Source organism: Vespa mandarinia, chromosome 15 (assembly GCF_050613455.1).
Source record: "Vespa mandarinia isolate Hongniang chromosome 15, ASM5061345v1, whole genome shotgun sequence".
NCBI classification, from domain to species: Eukaryota; Metazoa; Arthropoda; class Insecta; order Hymenoptera; family Vespidae; genus Vespa; species Vespa mandarinia.
Window position 1 is genome coordinate 3,515,001 of NC_140824.1, and position 21,102 is coordinate 3,536,102.

The following is a 21,102-nucleotide window of genomic DNA, read 5'->3' on the forward strand; positions in this document are numbered from 1 at the left end:
GTCAATTATATAATACAGCTTATATATAAGTATATACATATTTAGTATATACTTATATACATATTTAGTAAGTCATTGATTTCTGATAAACAAATTTATAGATCTCTCGAAGTAATATAATTCAATATGAATATTTTAAAATGATTATCATTTTATGGCTGCATGAAATTCGAATGACTTTTTTGCATTTTTCTTTTTTTTTCTTTTTTTTTTTTTTTTTTAAGCCTTTTACAGGAATTATATTTCTTATGGCAATGATTTTCTCTTTAATCATTTGCTACCATGTTTCAATGGAAATACACATTCACAATGTTGTACCCGTGCATAGATAAAACTGTTGCATTCTGCAACTATACTGGAAAAGAAAAAGAGAATTACGGGAAAGGATCGGTGAAAGCAGAAGAAATTTCTTAGCAAAGTTTCCCAGGAATGTCGAAGAATTTTCTAGGTTCTTCCACGTCCATTCCTTTTTCTACAAAGGTATTCCCCATACTTATATTATTACCAATACTACCGTTACTGCTACTATCAACATTATTGCGATACATTTGAAATAATAAATTCAGAAACATGTTAACATGAAAAATTGGTCACGCAAAACTGTATTCAGCGAGAGAGTAAAGGATTACTCATAATTACATTCCAAGAAGAAATACATTAAAGACAATATATAGAACAACATAAAGGATCTTTAATGGGTTGAAATAAGGAGGAAAAAAAGAAAAAGAAAAAAAAGGAGAAGAAATACAAAAATAAAAGAAATGAAATAAACAAAAAAAAAAAAAAAAGAAAGAAAAAGAGAAGAAAAGAAAGAAAAAAAAAAGAGGAAGATATATTCGTTTTCGAAATAAATATGTATAATATACGATTTATTATCTAACAACGTGACTCGAAATATCGATTAGATAGGATCGCATGTAAAATAAAAGGAAAATGAAAAGACAAAAATGTCTGTGTCCGTCTGTGTCTCTCTCTCTCTCTCTCTCTCTCTCTCTCTCTCTCTCTCTCTGTGTGTGTGTGTGTGTGTGTGTGTGTGCATTTGTACGTGTTGTTATATCCTGAATTGTGTATTGAATATCTCACAAAGTGATGATTTATTCGAGTGTCAAAGAATCGGATAATAAATGAGGGAGAGAATATATAAGAGTTACTGAGAGAATAGGGTTATTGGAAAAGAACAAAAAAAGGGAGAGGGTCGAGACGATTCCATGCATATTGTAGTATCAAAGTTCTCTCTTTCTCTCGTCATCGAGAGAGAACGAAAGAAAGAGAGAAAGAGAGAAAGAGAGAAAAAGAGAGAGAGAAAGAGAGAGAGAGAGAGAGAGAGAGAGAGAGAACCACCTACGTCGAACGCTTTTACAAGACAAGCGATGCGAACGACGTAAGTACGCTTCATGGTGATGGCGATGGCGATGGCGATACCCACGTGCGTTTTACACGTGAAAGAGGGATGAAAAACTGATCGGATTTGCACGGACCAGGTAGATGGGCTTACGTCAACGGCGACCTGATATGCTCCTGTCTCCAAAGAAAAAGATAGAAAGAAAAAAGTCAGGGAAAGAGAGAGGGAGAGAAGGAGAGAGGTAAAGGGAGAGGGAGAGAGAGAGAGAGAGGGGGAGGATAGATCTAACGAGGGAAGAAAGAAGATTCTAAAAGGAAAGAATAAAAAAAAAATAACTCAAAGAGATTTTTTTCTTTTTCTTTCTCTCTTTCTTTCTTTCTTTCTTTCTTTCTTTCTTTCTTTTTCTTTTCTTTCTTATTTTTTTTTCTTTTTTCCATTAAACCTCTCTAGCTTTTATTCACTTTCTATCCTTTTATTATTCTTCTAAACATTTACATTGATCCTCGTATGTATCCCTTTTTATACAAAACAGTTTAATCTTCAAAAAGGTGAGTTAGTATCATTAAATAGTTTTTGGGGTTGAAAAGAGGTCGAAAGGTCGGCAAGGTCCAACACTGAAACCTGACCTTTTTCGCGAGATCTGATTTCACTCTGAGAGAAAGAAAAAGAGAAAGAGAAAGATAACGATCGATATATCGTCGATCTAATGGCACCTTCGTCTTTCAAACTATCAGAATGTATTTTTATGTTCGTGATTTCTCTTGCAATGTGTTACGTCTTATAAATAAACGAAAAGATATATATATATATATATATGTGTGTACATATTTGTGTATGTGTGTTACTCATAAAAATTGTTCGAATTTATAAAGTTGTAAAAAAGAAAGGAAAAAAAAAAAAACAAAAAAAGAAAGAAAAAAAGAAAAAGAAAAATAGTTTCTAATACTATTTCCCGCTCTCGATCGCTTTCATAACCCTATAATCCAGATACTATCCTAATGCATTTGCATTTCTCTTATTAGGTATCTATCTCGATCGGTGTACCTAAAATACTTTGCTAATGTTCAATTATTAAACCGAGCGTCAGAATTTCAAAGTACTTACTCTCCTAGCCAAATTGGTCAATACTCCGACCCATATAAAAATATTGTGTGTTCGGTCGAACACACAAGAGAAACATTTAAAACGTTCCAACTTCTGAGTATATATCGTAACGAATATAAACCTTCTTGCTTATCTCGTAGATAAAGAATATGAAATATGCAACGTGATATAAATCTTGAATTCGGTGCCCTTGATTATATGCATTTTTTGGATTTGATCGATTTAAAATTTTTAAAAAGCAAGCCAAACTCGCGCGATGATTATACGAAAAAAGAAAAAAAGAGAGAGAGAGAGAAATAGAGAGAGAGAGAGAGAGAGAGAGAGAGAGAGAGAGAGAAAAAACTTCATCAATTCGAATTTTTATATCTTTGTTTCTCGAGCTCGTTTTAAACACAAAAATTCCATGTGGACCTGATCATTTATTTTTCTCTCCACAATCGACGTGAACTCGTTAAGTTCCTATTTGCGCGTACTTTTATTTTGATCAAGAAAAAAAAAATAATAAAAAAAAAAAGAAAGAAAAGAAAAAATAAATAAAACCAAAAATAAAAATAATACATACATATATAAATACATATATATATATATATATATATATATATATATATATATATATACATGTTTGACTTTTTTTCGATAAGGAATATTAGATAAATAAAAGGAAAGAAAATTGTATCGAGGAACGTGTTAATCGAAGATATTTACCTTTTCTTTTAAATTTATATCTCTATTCTTATTGAAAGAGAAAGTTCGTCTTGTCTGAATTTTTTGCATCGAGTATTCTTTGAAAGAAAAAAAGAAAAAAAAAAGGAAAAAAGAAAAAAAAAAGAAAGAGAAAAAAAAAAGAAAGAGAAAAAAATTCCAAACGAAACAAAAAAAGAAAGAAAAAAGACAAGGAAAAGAAATCTATAACTTATCCTTGATTCGCGATACAACTTGCCCGTTATCACGATTTATCTTTTTGAGATTGAAGAGGAAGAATAAGGAGGAACTGTTCGAGTATCGTAAGTGATCTTTATCTATTTCTATATCGATTGTATCGAACGGCAGCACTAATAAATTAATCTCAATGAACTTCGATCATTTGTTTCTAGAACTTTTTGATAAAAAATAAATTACAAAGAAAAGGAAAAAAAAACAAACAAACAAACAAAAGGGAAAAAAAGAAAATAATAATAATTATAATAATAATACTAATAATAATAATAATAATAATAAAGTGAAGAAGATATATATACATATACATATATCAAAGTTAAAAAGTTTCACCTATCAACAAAGTTGCAAAGTATATGTCGTTGAAAGAAATTCGCCACCTGAAATGATAATTGAAATTCTCTTTCGCGTGTCATTCGTCAGTTCTCCTCATCAACGTTGGTTTCAAGCGTGAAACGAGCCTCGGAGATGGGCGTGTTTCACGTGCGAAACTCCAAGCGACCGCTGCTCCCTTTTTACGGATGCATTAGCACGAAAAGGGGCTATTTTTTTTAAATGTACCTGCGTAATACGTAACAACGCGAAACGTTTTGTACGATTTTCCTTTTCTCTCTCTCTCTCTCTCCCTCTCTCTCTCTCTCTCTCTCTCTCTCTCTCTCTCTCTCTCTCTCTCTCTCTCTCTCTTTCTCGTACACACACATACACACACAAACAGATATACACACTCACTCTTTCTCTTTCTCTTCTTCTTTATTCCTTATTCCTATTTTTCTTCCGTCATTACTAAATTTTCGGGTAAAAGAGATTTTATAAATTTTAATAAATAATTCATGACATTGTACTACTTCGTCATAATTATCTCAAATTAACGAGAAACGAGGAAAAAAAAGGAATTATCGTAACGCGATTTATTCGTACGATAACACACAATCAAACTTACATATATATACGTGGACGAATACGTGTAAGATTGGTACACGATGTACGAAAGAAGCGATCTGAAAGGGGAGGGAGTTATATGAAATTTGTCTTAGCATTAGTTGTGGCTTGCATAACGTTTCCAAAACGTATGACGTCAGCTCTTACAGCGTATATTCCTGAGAAAGATTATCGATGAAACCATTTTCTTTCTCTCTCTCTCTCTCTCTCTTTCTCTCTCTCTCTCTCTCAACTCCTTTCGTTACCTCTATCTATCCACATCTATTTCTCTATATCCCTCCTCTCTCTTTCTCTTTCTCTTTCTCTTTCTCTTTCTCTTTCTCTCTAACTGAGGCTCTCAGATGGATCGATGTTGAGACCGCGACGTTGCAGTTTCTTCGTAGAATTTTTATGAAGTCGAACCTTTTTTCGGGCTTTACGATCGAAAATATGCACATCGAGAAACGAGAAAGAGAAAGAGAGAAAATATCTTTCTATAAATCTATACGATGCATAAGTTTTTCAAGAATATCATCAACAAAAACAAGTTAGTCGCATATATTTATATATATATATATATATTTATATATTTATATATGATACTTATTCAATTATTAACGTAATAGCTTTTCGAAATTCGCGAATATTTAAAGGCCCGTCAACGAATCGTTAACATGATCTCGTATGCTACATAGATAACGTCGAGTTTCTAGGGAGGAAAAAATAAAAAAAAAGGTTTTAATCTAGTTATTATTTAATACGTTCGAGGATCTTCTGAAATCGGAACCGAGTTCGTTAGACTCCGTAATTTTCTCTCTCTCTCCCTCTCTCTCTTTCTCTCTCTCTCTCTCTCTCTCGTTTTTTTTTTCTTTTTGAAGCTAACGAAATTTCGATCCATCGTTTTTACAGATTACTTGTGATATTTTAAAAATATTGAAAATGGATTCGTTTAAACATATTTTCAGCCCCACACTCACCTCCATCCCCAATTACCCTATCCCCTCAAAAAAAAAAAAAAAAAAAAAAAAGAAAAGATACATACTTATATTACACACTATACAGGAGAAGACGAATGATTTCAAATGATCTTTCAATTGTCGTAAAATTGACAACTTGTTTGATGTAGTGAAAACGAAAAGTACATGTTATAAGGATACATATGTTACATGGGAGCCAAGAAGAGAACTTATGCGTTTCTATTGGATATTCATTTGCCTTTCATCTCGTATAAAGCGTATTGTTGCGTTACGAATGTTCCGCATGCCATGAATAAAATGAAGGCAAACATAGTTTTGTATTGTCGACGAACGTGAAGAAGAAAAAAGAGAAAGAAAAAAAAGATAGAGAAAGAAAAAAAGATAGAGAGAGAGAGAGAGAGAGAGAGAGAGAAATAGGGGAAAAAAAAAGGAAGAAAAATATCAAACCATTCCTACGTGATTTCGTTCTGGATTCTTTTCCTTGCGTGAGACATCAAATGCACACGACAAAATAAAACAAAAAAGGGAGAAATATATTCCCGGATATATTTAACAAATTAAAAAGAAAAAAATAAATAAATAGATAAAAATAAAAAAATAGAAAAAAGAATAAATAAAATAAAATAAAATAAAATAAAATAAAATAAAATGAAAAGAAAGAAAGAAAGAAAGAAAGAAAAATTACATAATAAATAACAGATATCTCACGATTTTATCCACCGTGAAAAGTAGAAAAGTAATTTATCGCAATTGGCGATACATAAAACTTCCTTTCCTCGAAAACAATAATAATCTTCAATGAGAATTCCGATAAAGTTGTTTCTGTTTCCTTTCTATCTTTCTCTCTCTCTCTCTCTCTCTCTCTCTCTCTCTCTTTCTCTCTCTCATAAAGATTTATGTCATCGAATGATCTAGTAGTCCATTCTCACCGTGTCACGCATTTCTATGAATGAAAAGAGTCAACGTTTAGGTCATACATATTAGAAATTTACATATGTTCGAGGAGGCATATTGTACCTGTGTATTGTGCTATGAGGTCACGGCATTGCGCGAGATAAGCATTATTATTATTATTATTATTATTATTATTATTATTATTATTATTATTATTATTATTATTATTATTATTATTATTATTATTATTATTATTATTATTATTATTATTATTATTATTATTATTATTATTATTATTATTATTATTATTATTATTATTATTATTATTATTATTATTATTATTATTATTATTATTATTATTATTATTATTATTATTATTATTATTATTATTATTATTATTATTATTATTATTATTATTATTATTATTATTATTATATATTTATATGTCGTTAGTGGACATCATGTAGATCTAGAATTCTTTTCTCTTTCTCTCTCTCTCTCTCTATTTATTAAATTTTTTTCCTTATTAAAAATCTTATGATAAAAACGATCATCCCCGATAAGATTGCCCAAACGAGCGAACATAAGAGGCTTAAGAATCCTCAAGCGTGCGCATAAACTTACGCGCGTATAAACGTACGCATGTGCGACTATATATGTGTTTATATATACATATATATATATATATATATACATGCATAAATACATAAGGGAACATACATGCGCGTGTATTTGTATTCCTAAAGAAATGACTTTCCATAACCGGAAAATGTAAACGTGGTGGAGGATCCATGAAAAAATATTTTTCGATCGATCTTCTTCTAAGACCGGATGTCATTCGATCTTAAGTTCGACGGAAATCTCTCATCTCGCTTAACTTGATAAGATTATAAAAGTATGTATATATGTATCTATATATGCGTCTTGTGTACGTGTTATATGTGTGAAGAATTAAAAAGAAAAAAGAAAAAAAAAATGGAAAAGAAAAAAAAGAAAGAAAACGAAGATAGATCGATGATTACGATCTCGTTCTGTAGAAAAAAGAAAAAAAACATATATATATATAAAGCGACGAAGTGCCACGAACGTTATTTACCACGATTTTCATTATCGTTTAAACGTTGAAAGAGGGGAAAAAAAAAGAAAGAAAGGGGGAAAAAAAAGAAACAAAAGGTAAAGTTTACCTGCAAGTTTCTTCACAATTATCTTCTTTTCTTCATATTTGTCACTCCTGTCTAATGTTCTATCTATTGTTTCGATAATTTTACGCACATGCAATCGTTGAAATTTACTGCGTAAATCGTACATCTCGAAATGTTTATAACGAAGGAAAAATCATTCTTCTGCAATACCGGTGCAGTTTTATGCGTACGAGACATCACCGGCAGATGGCAGTATCTCATAGAACGTGTTCAACATTGCATATTATTTGTTTTTGTTTTCTCTTTACTTCACTTAATGATTATAAAAGAACTTCAGTGTTTTTCCGCAATTAGTATGAATATTAAGAGCTTAGAGAACATTGATGCATTCTATTCGATAAGATGACACATGTTTCTGTAATAAAATATCTATAAAAGAATCTACTGAAAGGATAATACATAAACATTCATATTCTCCTTGTTATATGAATGTACTTTTAATAAATATAAAACAGATTATTAAATTAATTGATAGATTAGAATAGATGCTACTAGAGAATATTCTTGATTTAGATTTTATAAAGAATTTCAATATAAAAAGGTTATAATAATTTAAATTAAAATGTATTAGATCTATATGGTTTATATGATCACCATTGTAGACAATAATATTTCTTACATGTTAGTTAATAATTTTCTAGATAATACCAATAAAATATAACATTCCTTAAACCATATCCAATGAATACAATATAATAAGAAGTTGAATTCATTCCATGCATCATAAAGCATTAAGAATTATTTAAGAAAGCAATTGCAATCAAAGCGACATTCCAAAGCACACCAGGATCTATGTATGAAAACTTTAAATAAATAAATTCAATTTTATATGATAACTTTTAAATATATCCTTTATAAAATCTATATATTATCATGAACCATTCCTATAAGATTCACTATAAGTTTTCAGTAGTATTATCACCTTAACATAATAATCATATATTAATTCATAAATCTGAAATATGTGAGTAAGAACATATTAAACCATAAAGGAAATTCAAAAGATTTAAATGATCTTGGAATGTAACGTTAAGTAGAGACAACCCTATCATTCGAATATCCACGAAACAGGCGATTCTCTGTTTGCTTGTAATTCGAAATTCACGAGATCAATATATCTCGTTCGACGAACACACAGTACACAGAAGGCACACACGTCTTTGCTCAACTCATTCGACCTTCGTTAAGCGTAAGCTCGCATACGAGGGACGGTGTTAAGTGCTCGGCCAAGATGCATCGCGACGAGCTAATCTCTCTCTCTCTCTCTCTGACTCTCTGACTCTCTCTCTCTCTCTCTCTCTCTCTCTTTCTTCCTTTCTTTCTTTTTTCTCTCTCACTCTCCATTATACATATACACACATACACACACACACACATCACAAAACCAGATACACCCAACGTTCTTACTCCCTCTTTCTCTCTCTCTTTCTTTCTCTCTCTCTCTCTCTCTTTCTTTCACTCTTCTTTTTCTCCCTGTCTCAACCGAAAATCGCACGGTAGCAACGTGCATGTGTATACGTGCGTGAAGGCCATGTCCCCCCTAACAGACTGTATAACTCCTGACGAATGACTTTTTGAAAAGGGTAAACAGGCGAGGAGGAAACGACGTTACTCACAGTTTGTCACCGGCGGGTCCTCGGCTTCCGGACGATTCCCCCTTCACACCGCTAATTATTTGACTTCGCGCAGCAACATTATTGTGTCGTACGGGGAAAAAAAAGGACCGAGAGCGAGTTTGATCAAAACCACAATTTTCGTGACGTCATCGGCTCTCGGGCATGCGCAAAACGATATCGGTGATTTTCCATCGAACCGCGAAAACACGTGCAACGAGTCGACGCCACTTTTTCTTCTTTTTCGCCGTTGCCTTTTTTTTCTTATTTTTCTTCTTCTTTTTTTTCTTCGTCGTCTTCGTCGTCGTCGTCGTCGTCGTCTTCTTCTTCTTCTTCTTCTTCTTCTTCTTCTCCACTTTCTGCTCTCACTCTCTCTCTCTCGCTCTCATTCGCGCTCTCTCTCTCTCTCTCTCGCTTACACACTCTTTCGTTCGTTCTTTCTCTCTCTCTCTTTCTCTCTCTCTCGCACTCTTTGATTTTCCTTCAACCGATGTGCGCGCCTACATCGCTAAGAAACGCGTAACATTATCGCGTCGAAGCGGTTTGGTCTTCTACAGATTCCAACTGCGATTCGCGAAACCGACCAAGACTGCCGACATCTATCCATCCACTCCCACTTGTTAAGTGACGTACACTGACGTCATCGATAGTTTACCTTGAAGCATGACATTGAGTCACAGGTTAGACAATCGCTTAACCCAAAATTCTCTTGGAGTTATTTAAACGGTAACTTTTCACTTCGACGTTCGATCACGTAATGAGAAATATATGAAAATAAATAAATATATATATATACATGTCCTTTTTCTTTCGATTTTAATGTCCTTCATGACTCAATAGAAAGTTGTTTACGCGAAGCGTGCCGAAAGACTGACTGATCTTTTTTCGCGATATCTCGCCATATTGTTAGGCGAACGATGATTGGCTGAGAGAAACCGTCTACGTAATAAAGTAATCCCGTAATGTTTGTAAACAGGTTATTATCGTACGATTATTGGATCATTGTATATCCATTAAAATTGTTTGATCATTGATATTCAATATCAATCGTCGTATCTTTTCTTTTTTTATTATTCTATGCAAACGAACAAGGTTAATGAATTAATAGTCAATAACGTTGCAACTAAATGCTCGAATTTTATTGGTTCGATATTTTCGTCCAATCGCCTGTGTCCTATTCAAAACAATATGGCGTAGTTTTACAGCGTCGAACTGTCATTATTCTACTTTTAAATTTGTAACATTGAATTAAATGTTATATTTAACTTGTAAAATGATGAAATTGTTAGTTAATATATCAGCTTATATATCGGATAAATTTAAAAGGTAAAATTATGTCGTTGTTATGTAATAATATATAAGAATTAGATACAATTTTCATATACACAGATACAAACACAGTATATACATTGTTGCAAGTTAATCTATATGATAGATCTATATAATGTAAATACCTATAAAATGACTCATTGTTTGTTTCTAATGAATATTTTTATCTATATGCGTGATAACTTTTACAGAATTTTACGTTCATTTTTATTTCATTGTAATAACCTCTTTTTTTAAAATAAAAGCAAATATATTATCAGAGATCTATTGAGCTATGATAAGAATAGCTTGACAAAACAAAAATTATATTAATATTCAAATATTAATAAAACGATAATAACATTACAATTATTTTAAAAAATTTTTTAACACTATTTGTACCAAGATAAATTTTTAGCTTATTAAAGCTAATCAATTATTTTAAGCAAATTGAAATAAAAATCTTAAGTAAAAGGGATAATAAGATTTTAACTGTTCACACAGTACAATATAAAGACTTTAAATCTGTAATTTATCTTCTTTTATTAATATTATCCATATAAAGCTTACAATGCTTATATAACATTGAACGATAATATTAAAAATAATTATTAATTAACAAGAAATTCATTAACTGGGATTAACGTGTATCAGTCTTAAACTTTATAAGAGGAATGATACGGTATATAAAGTAGCTATAGGTGATTTTTATTTCTGTGGAATTTTTGCCGTTTGGGTAGTACCTTTTTGGGTTGTAATTTCCTCACGATTATTATTTTCCTCTATAATTTCCTTTTCACCGTTTTTACGTTTTGTCGTCGGTTTATCGATAAATTCAATTTTAATCTTCTCCTCATTTGTTTGTTTCAGATTCCCTTTAATAGGTGCCGTGATGGTCAATATTCCATCGGTCGATATATACGAGGAAACTTTATCGGCATCTACTTGATTAGGAAGCAAATATCTACGGACGAATTGTCTCGCAATGAAACCATGTTCGTCCCTTCTCTCTTCGTGTTTACCTTCGACAACGAGGTATCTATTAACGACCTTTACACTGATCTCTTCGGGTTTGAATTGATGTACATCTAGTATGACCTTGAAGGTATGCATATCCATGTTAATGATCGAGAAATCACCATGGTCATCCAATTTAAAGAGATTAGCCCACGGTCGGTAATACAGATCTGAAATAGCCTTATTAAGAAGAGGCAATGGATAAAATTTATCCATTATTCGAACCTCTTCAGGAAACAAGCCTAATCCAAAATTCTGATCCATCAGCTTATAAGGCCGATTTAAATCTGTCCACCAAGCAGAAAATATTAATGGTAGTAGAGGCGTCATAATTATTCTTTTATTTTTTCTTCTTCTTCTTCTTCTTCTTCTTCTTCTTCTTGTTTTTATACAATTTACTTCAAAGTAATGATTACTTCGTTTATCTTGTAAACTCTTACACGTTTGATATTTTTAAGAAAAAAAAAAAAGAAATGTCGCAGTAAGTTTTCTCTTTGCACGTCTCTCTCGTATGTTTTGCTGCAACTGAATAACATTCCCATCCATGCCTGTATTTATGTGCAACTGTTTCTATCGGTAGAGGGGATAAGGAGATTTCCAGAAATGCCAAAACGCCACGTAAGGAATTTAAAAATTCAGTTTTATGTGTGCTCTTCTTATCAAGGACAACGCACCAAGAAATTAGTATATCAATCGACGTTGCGTATGTTTTTGTTTATATTTATTCTTCTTATTTTAATTTCTATTCTCTTAATTATTCGATCGTTACTTTTGTTTTTTTTTTTTTTTTTTGTTTTATATGTCAATAGTTTATAATTGCTCACGTATGTCAAGTATGAAACATTTGTAAGTTTAAAATTGATAAGAAAAAAGAAGGACAAATAAAATAATATTTAAAATATAAAGACTGAAAAATTCTCAAAGATTTTTTGATCTAACGAATTGAAAATTCGTTTGTTCATTAATTTCGAATAATTTTGTTAACAATTGAAGTTGAAAATTGTAATAATATTTTATCGGTCGTGCAAAGGCTCAATGACAAATATTTCGTACTAGTCTTTAATTAAAATTAATACGATACATATATATATATATATATATATATATATATATATACACATACATACATAATTTTTTTTTATACTTTAACTGAGAGATAAACAAAGAAATAAGGCGTACCGTATACGTATTTATGCATCTGTTTAAACTTCTTTTATAGTACAGTAACGTTGACTCACGCTTAGGATGACGAAATTTATGCTATTTTTAAAAAGAAGAGTCACGTATTTACAATATTACGTGTAATAACATTTGCTCGAATTTTACAAAAGTCTAATTCATTACTTTCTATTTTTCATTTTATTTTATTTTTTTTTATTTTTTTATATTTTTTTTTTTGGGTGAATATAAACGAAATTTCAAAAATGTATTGTAACGCGTAATAAGAAGACTATTTTCCTTAAAAACGAAAAAAAAGAAAACAATAGAGTTACATTAAGTATCAATAATAAGTAGAAACAAAAAAAAAATTATACCAAAAAAGAAAGAAAAAGAAAAAGAAATTATGTAGAAACATAATGCGAAAAATTTGACCTTAATCCATTTTTTTAATGGATAAGGTCAAACATGCGTATACAGTAGTGCATGTCAAAAACATTCGTTATTATATAAATTTTGTTGAAGAGAACTTTGTTGAAGAACTTTGTATTACAAAAAGATCGAGAGAGATCGAAAGAGAGAGAGAGAGAGAGAAAGAAAAAGAAAAAGAGAGAAAAGAGATAACGGTCAATGTACTCGAGCTTCGAGACATAACACAACGACGATGCATACGTCGGCGCATTGAAAATTACACCTCGCAAAACATATCACAAATGTTTCCGTCTAGTTAACGTCTCTAATCAATTTTCAAACGATTTCTATACGTTTATTTATATTAAACAAATAGAACGAAAATCATTATGTGTCCATTCAAAATAGTCTTTCATTTTCGTGAAAATTTTTCGGGAAAAAATTGCATTATATATATAAAATATTTTATATTTTCGAAATAAATAAATAAATAAAAGGGAAAAGAAAAGGTTTGCAAAATTCGTAAGAAAATATCTACGAAAAAACTATTTCCGTATGTAAATCATATTTTTAGTTAATTATAGATATACGTTGCGTCTTTTTTTTTTTTTTTTATTCACTTCTATTGCGTCGATAATAAATTGATAACAAACATAGCCTATACGTGTGGCTTATCTAATCAAAAACAAGAATATTAGAATGTTTTCATGAGAAATATTCCTTTTCCGTAAATTGGATTTATTATTTTTGACAAGAAATTGCATCGTTTTTTTTTTTTTTTTTTTTTGCTATATTTCATATCCTAATAAATGAATCAAGTGAGTTATAAAGTTAATATTAAAAGAGAAAAGAAAGAAGTACGTCTTAAAATGGAATGAATAAAGTCATGAATTCGTTGAAAAATAAATCTATGTATGCGTGCATAGATATATTGCTATGCAACTCTCTGAGAATAACCACGGCCGATGCACTTAGGCGTTGTTGACTTGGCGTTCTATTTAAAAATTTGAAACACGTTGTTATTAATGTAATGACACGTAATCTTTAAATTACATTATTTTTGAAATCGTTTCTATTTGTTTTTTAATATAATAAATAACAATTAACATTTCAAAAAAGTGCATCTATAAAATATGATCTGATAAAATATGATGAAGAATTTGATAAAATTGCATTAGAAAAAAAAGAAAAAATCAGCATACATTATTATAAACAAAAAAATTTTATTACATTTATTATTTATTAAACAAACAAATACGTTCGAATTGACGTATATCAAAGAGATAGAAAAAAGAAGATTTTGGATGTGTTCTAGAATTTCCATAAAATGAAACCGTCGATAGTATTGTCTCGAAATTTCGATGAAAGACTCGAATGCATCCCTCCTTACACGTCGCCTTACCTGGTACAGATATAAAAGCACGTCACGGAAATCTGTCGACTCAGTAAACGTGCAACTAACAACGAGTGAACACTCTAATAGAAGAAAAATTTCATCGAGACAGTGATTACATCAGATTTCAATTAAACGTGAAACATAATAGAAACGTTTTGAAAAAAATAATAAAGGTGCATTAATGAGATCGAAAATGTCGCTAATCCCAAAATTATTTTCTCATTGGTGGGAAACATTGGAGCAACCACATAGATTGTATGATCAACGTTTTGGCATGGGAATTCATCCGGAACAATTTTTTGGATCATCCATGTTAGACAAATTGGAAAGTAGAAGATTTTCACCATTCTCAGCGTCCTCGGCATTTTATAAATATTATCGACCATGGGCTGATCTTATTCGCGACGAGGATAACAGTGGTTGGTCTGTTGTTAAAAATGATAAGGATAAGTTTCACGTAGCTTTGGACGTTCAACAATTCAAGCCTGAGGAAGTTAACGTCAAGATCGTTAATAATTACATCGTTGTCGAAGGTAAGGATCAAATGATTCAATCAACTTGCTGATGAAATCTAAATTGGATTGATGGATGAATATTTCCTGCTATCTCTTTTTTTTTTTTTTTATTTTATTTTATTTTAAATTGGTTTTTTTCCTTTCTTTTTTTTTTTTTTTTTTTTAACAGGCAAACACGAAGAACAACAAGACGATCATGGTGTCATATCCAGACACTTTGTCAGAAAATATTTGGTACCTGACCAATGTGATCCTGAGAAAGCAACAAGTTCTTTATCTTCCGACGGTATCCTGACAATAACAGCACCTAGAAAACCAGAGGCTATTGAAGAAAAGAAAGAACGAATTGTTAAGATCGAACATACGGGGAAACCAGCATTAGAAAACGATGATAAGAAGAAGACTACTTCGCAACAATAAAAAAAAAAAAAAATGAAAAAAAATAATAGAATCCTATTCATTCTACATTCTTCTTCGTACATCTTTTCATTGTATTCTGTTATTATTTTTTATTATCTCTTACAATGATCCATTTGTTATAATATATTGTAATATATATTAATAGAATATTTTTAATTTGTTATCCATTCAATATCGTCTTGCTACGTAAGATATCCTTGTATTCACTAATTATCCAAATAATTTTATATTTTTATCTAATAATTTGAAGTATGTTAAATCAACATAATTGTTCTGAAATCACACGAAAGACACGTAAACATATAATCATGAAGCTCCGTGACTCATGAAATAAGAAAGATAGAAATTGCTGATAATTGCAATGGATTATGATTTAATCGTAATAGAAAAGATAATAAATTTTTTGCTAGAAGATGTTTCAAATTAAAACTTATATTTGACTTTGAAATCATGGTTTATGTAATCAACTGTTCATATACTTTTTATATAACTTCTCTGTAAAAGAATTTCTCTGTAAAAGTTTTATATAACTCAGTAAAAAGTATATTATCGATATTTCCTTCCGAATTAAGTAAATATGCACTATAATACTTTTAAATATTAATTATTTCACGACCATTAGATGGTAATTAGAAAATCGCAGTTTTGTTTTTATACGAACAAAAAAACTTGAAGAAATATTATTATTTTCCAATATTATATTGACAGATAGACATATATTTTGTATAATATATATGTATATATATTTAAAATAAAAGTTTCGTATAAAAGTTTTTATGTATTTATAAATAAAAAACAAAATCGGACAAGTGACGGACATAAGTATTCGCATAGTACAGTATACATTTCCATATTTCTACTGTACAAATATTTAAGTTTTCAACTATATATACATGTAGTAGTTAAATATATATAATACATACATACATACATACACACACACACATACACACATATGTGTGTGTATATTTTTAAACAAAGTTTTATTAAAAAATTTTACATATATTTAAACACTTAAAAATACATGCATATTAATTTTACATTTTTTATTTTTTATGTACAATAAATATATATATATATATAACTTTTGTTGATTAAATTAACTCGCGCTATTTTTAGCCATTGGCAAGAATAAAATCACGAGAAGAATGCATAAATTGTTCTATTTTGCTCTACAATCGTCATCGTTTACGTTCGGATCTCGTTTGACCGCCAAACTCATATATATTTATGTTCTGTACTAAATCTTGTTTTCATACGACGGACGCGAATGTCTTCTAAAGGTCAATGAAAATTGAAAATAAATTTATTTATTATTTAACTTCGTCATTTTCATAGCCATATATATTTTTTCGAAATATTCTTTTATGATATTTCTATCATACAAATAGACGAAAATATTGTATTATTGAATCTATCTGTATAAAGAAATAAATTCGTTAAGGTATCCTCAATTGAAATCAAATTTATTATATAAAATTATCAAAAATATTTTGGTAATTATATTAAAAATATTTTCAAGGAAAAGAGGGATACGATGATTAACAAGATATTTCGAATTATACGATAATATGTTTGTATTTATTAAATTATAAAAAAAAAGGAAAAGATAGCTTATTATATATTTGTAAGTACGAAAAAGTATATAATGAAAACACACATATTTGTTTGTCGTTTTTCAATTATACATATAAATGAATATTCGATCAATGGTTGCTAATATTAATAATATTTAAAATTAGCAATTTAAGAGAATCGTATAATGTATTATTCTAATACTAATAATAATGAGGAACTATTAATGCGAAAAAGAAAGAGTACGATTAAAACAATAGAAATAAAACTTGAAGATTAGTTCAATGTTGTCTCGTTTCTTTTTTATTTATTTTTTTTTCTTTTTTTTTTAAAAAAAGAAGAAACGTTTTTCGTCTTATTTCTTTTCTTCCTCGTTGGTTTCTTGTTGTTGTTGCTGTTCTTGTTCTTGTTTTTCTGGTTGTTTCTGAGATTTAGTCTGCATAGCAGGTCTTCCAGTATGTTCGATCTTGATCGTTCTCTCGTTCTCAATTTTGGGTACTTCCTTTCTCGGTGCAATAATCGTCAGTACACCATCGGAAGATAATTTCGATGTAACTTGATCGATATCACACTGTTCAGGGATTATATATTTACGAACAAATTGTCTTGAGATCCATCCATGTTCGTCACGTTTCTCCTCGTGTTTAGCCGTAACAACGACAAATTTATCAGTAACCTTAACGTCGAGTTCGTTCGGTTGAAACTGTTGAACGTCCAGGACAACCTGAAACTTGTCCTTATCAGCGTTAACAGTCGAGGTACCGCTATCCTTTTGACGAATTAATTCAGCCCATGGACGATAATAACTCATTGGAAATCTTTCCCTTTGTCTTAGAATATCCATTCTGTTTGGAATAGTCAAAAGTTGTTCAGGATTCAATCCCAAGCCAAAGTTTTGATCCATCAGATGATGTGGTCTTTCCAAATCCTCCCACCAGTCGGAGAAAATAAGTGGTAGCAGAGACATTTTCTTTTTTAAATATTTCTTCTTACTTCTTCTTTGTCGTACAAAGAATAATAATTTTCTTTTTCTTTTTCTTCTTTCTTTTTTATTTTATATGATCGCCTTGTTATACTCTCTTAAAGTTCGTTTTTAGAAATTCGTTTATATCCTTACTCGTTGCTTGTTCGGCTAAGACTGACAGTTGTCGGCTCCGAACCGGCCTTTTATTGATCGCCCGATCTCTGAGCCGAACATTCACGAAGTATCTAGAAACGATAGCGCCGGCGCGTTTTCATTGATACTTTTGCCAATAGAATGTTCTCAGCTTTTCACTTTTCGGTATTTTATTCGATATATCATCTAATTAGATCGAATTATCAATTTTATGATAAATCATTCGAAATGATTCATATCTTTTATTTTTAGAAAAAATCTCTCTTATTCTGGAACTTTCGATCCTCTTTAAAATACCAACGATTAGTTGATTCTCGATGGTTCCTTCGAAGAAGATCGATATAAATTTACAATCTGTCCAATGAAATTTCAATGGTTTTTCGTTATATTTATTTCTTTTACTTTTCTAAGATAATTCTCGATATCGTTAGATTTTCGAAAGTTATCGAATAAAGAATCTATACTCGTAAAAATATTTCAAATATTCATTTATATTTCTCACACTTTGTTTCACCTTTTCGATCTAATTTTTTCTTTTTTCTTTTTTTTTCTTTTTATTTTTTTTCTTTTTTTAAAGATAATCGACAGAATTATTATTTACATATTTAATTTGTATTTTTACATTATATATTGAACGACAGGCAGAAAATATGAATGTATAATTTAAATCGATGACATTGCAACTAAAACGATTATAAATCAATACAATTTGATTTTGTATATATTTTTTTTGGTCTTTTTTTTTTGTTTTTTTTTTTTTTTTTTTTATATTGAAAGTCCCTTGAAATAAGATTAACTGTTTTTATGGATCGATTGTTAAAATATAAAAAGACTTATTCATCTTTTTATATTCATAATATACGTCATAATTAGTTTGATTATTATAAGTAATTAAATATTTTTCAAATGATTTCATTGAAACCATAAAAATTATGTCGTGAAAGACGTTCAAGACGATAGTTTCCTTTTTACAAAGTTTACCTTAGAGGTCTGTCACCTCGTAATCCAATGTTTGCCGCTTTCATCGATTTTCTATTAAATCCTTTTGTGTTTTCCATATTTGCAAACGACCATAATTCAATAACTTACATATTATTTTTCATTTTTATCTTAAGTTGTTTAAATAGTAAAAAGCAAAAAAAGGAACTTTCGCAATTTTATTTCTTTTCGATAAAATACCATTCAACAAATAAATAAATAACCAACAATATTATTTATTTATTTATTTTTTTCTTTCCTTGGACATATACTTTCGAAAAGTTATTCACTATTAGTACGACAAAGAAGACCTTTTCTATCGATTAATCTCCGAAAAACCGGTTTTGCAAAGATAAGGTCATACACTCTTCGATATTATTCTTTTTTTTTTTTTTTTTCTTTTTTTTTACGATAATAAATTCCATTAAAATATAAAAAATAAATAATTCATTTATTACAATTATAATAAAATTTTTATTCCAATTATAAATTTTGTCATTACGAATGAATGAAATTTTTTGGGATGATCGTTTGTTAGATAAATTTGGCATTGATTCAATTAATATTCTCGTATATTCTCGTCTTTTAAATACATGTTCAAAAATATTTAATTATAGCATACAAATCATTTATTATCATTAATCCATATAAATTCATTCATCTTTCTTCCCGTGCCTCGCTACTCTCAAAAATAATGTCAATGAGTCATACATTTTGAAATAAAGATTTAAAGATAGAATAGATACGTACTCATGTATCTCGAATATTCCGAATGATATCATAATTTTATCGAACAGATGTGCGCGTCCATTCGAAATTCGCGCTCTTTCTAGCAAATTCGATTCGAGAGAGTTCTCTGCGTTTCTAGAATGCGCTTTTTAACTCGCTTGCTATTGGTCAAATTATCTGCCCCACCTTCGAACCGGCTTTTAGAGATAAACATATATACATATGTGCGTGTGTGTGCGCGTGTGAGTGTGCATATGTATAAATTATCGTTGCTCGTTGTATTATTTAAATGAACAAAAGTTGGAATAATATATTTGGATTATTATACGGATTTAAAATGATTAAAGGTTAATAAAAAATATTTATCGATAGTTTATTGAAAAGTCAACGTTTAACAAATCGATTAGTTTTGAAATTAAAGAAGAGGATACCAGAAGCAAAATAAATTGTTCGAACATATCTTGAATAATAATAATAAAAGAAAAAGAATAGAAAAAAAATAAAAAAAAAAAAAATAAAATAAAATAAAATAAAATAAAAAAAAAAAGAACTATGTCTTTGTTGCCAATATTATTTTCAAATTGGTGGGAGAATTTGGATCGTCCTCATCGTATTTTTCATCAACATTTTGGCTTATCTCTTAATCCTGAAGATTTGCCATCTTCATGGATCCCATACGATACAAATACGAATCTTTTAATATATAGACCTCGACGTCATTTACAACATCGTCATCATCTATACGAAAGAGGTGTGACACGTAAAACATCTGGTACGTCGACCGTAGAAGCTGATAAAAACAGGTTTCAAGTAACTTTGGATGTACAACAATTTGCACCGGATGAAGTGACTGTAAAGGTGATAGGAAAAAATGTTATGGTCGAAGGTAAGCACGAAGAGAAACAGGACGAACATGGTTTAATATCTAGACAGTTTCTCAGAAAGTATATGATTCCTGAGCAATGCGATATAGATCAATTATATTCTACATTGTCTTCTGATGGAATTCTTACTATCATTGTTCCTAAGAAGATATTGGCATTAGAAGAGAAAGAAAGGATCATAAAGATACAGAATACAGGACAGCCTGCATTGAAAGATAATGTGACAAAGTATGATGAAACTGAAAAGGAAAAAGATTTGCAAAATCAAAAGAGTCCAGTACAACAGAGAGAGCAAGATAAAACGGTCAAAGCTGCTTAAAAAATTATCTAAAATAGTTTTTTAATCTCTTTACTCATTATTATATGTTAAATGTATTATTTGAATTTTTACTATTGGATAAAACTTTATAATTTATGAAATATGTAAACATTTTATATAATAAAAGTAAGAAACTTTCTTTTTTTTTTTTTTTTTTATAAATCTTATTCTATTTTGATTAACACTTTTTTTTCTCTATCACTTTTTCCCCAATTAAATAAATTCATTTACAATTTTATTTTGACACTTTGCTCGATATTGAAAGTTTGTTCATTCAGCGTGTAATTAT

At 29.7% G+C, this 21,102-nt stretch overlaps 2 protein-coding genes and 3 pseudogenes across 6 annotated transcripts in view; 2 read left to right on the plus strand and 3 right to left on the minus strand.

Annotated features, from left to right (window-relative positions):
* The window catches only part of Mef2 (myocyte enhancer factor 2), a 64,507-nt gene extending 54,501 nt beyond the window's left edge, over positions 1-10,006 (minus strand). Inside the window, exon 1 of one of the 5 annotated variants that reach the window (XM_035872998.2) lies at positions 8,990-10,006. The gene's annotated coding sequence lies outside the window, so the exon portion shown is untranslated. Of the gene's footprint in view, positions 1-7,355; positions 7,379-8,989 lie in introns of those variants that run through there. The other 4 variants (XM_035872997.2, XM_035872996.2, XM_035872993.2 and 1 more) reach the window with 4 other exon arrangements.
* An 814-nt stretch (positions 10,007-10,820) lies between these two features.
* Positions 10,821-11,843, minus strand: LOC118444596 (protein lethal(2)essential for life pseudogene; annotated as a pseudogene).
* Positions 11,844-14,150: 2,307 nt separating this feature from the next.
* On the plus strand, positions 14,151-15,362 carry LOC118444598 (protein lethal(2)essential for life-like). The gene is made up of 2 exons (XM_035873004.2): positions 14,151-14,809; positions 14,961-15,362. The coding sequence occupies exons 1-2, from the start codon at positions 14,458-14,460 to the stop codon at positions 15,209-15,211; spliced, it is 603 nt and encodes a 200-aa protein (XP_035728897.1). The 5' UTR covers positions 14,151-14,457; the 3' UTR covers positions 15,212-15,362.
* A 1,436-nt stretch (positions 15,363-16,798) lies between these two features.
* LOC118444597 (protein lethal(2)essential for life pseudogene) lies at positions 16,799-17,937 on the minus strand (annotated as a pseudogene).
* A 1,914-nt stretch (positions 17,938-19,851) lies between these two features.
* Positions 19,852-20,903, plus strand: LOC118444595 (protein lethal(2)essential for life pseudogene; annotated as a pseudogene).
* The last annotated feature ends 199 nt before the right edge of the window (positions 20,904-21,102 follow it).

Coding starts and splice junctions, on each gene's coding strand:
- LOC118444598 (XM_035873004.2), top strand. CDS start 14,458: ATGAGATCGAAAATGTCGCTAATCCCAAAATTATTTTCTCATTGGTGG. Junction 14,810..14,960: donor TAATTACATCGTTGTCGAAG/GTAAGGATCAAA, acceptor TTTTTTTAACAG/GCAAACACGAAGAACAACAA.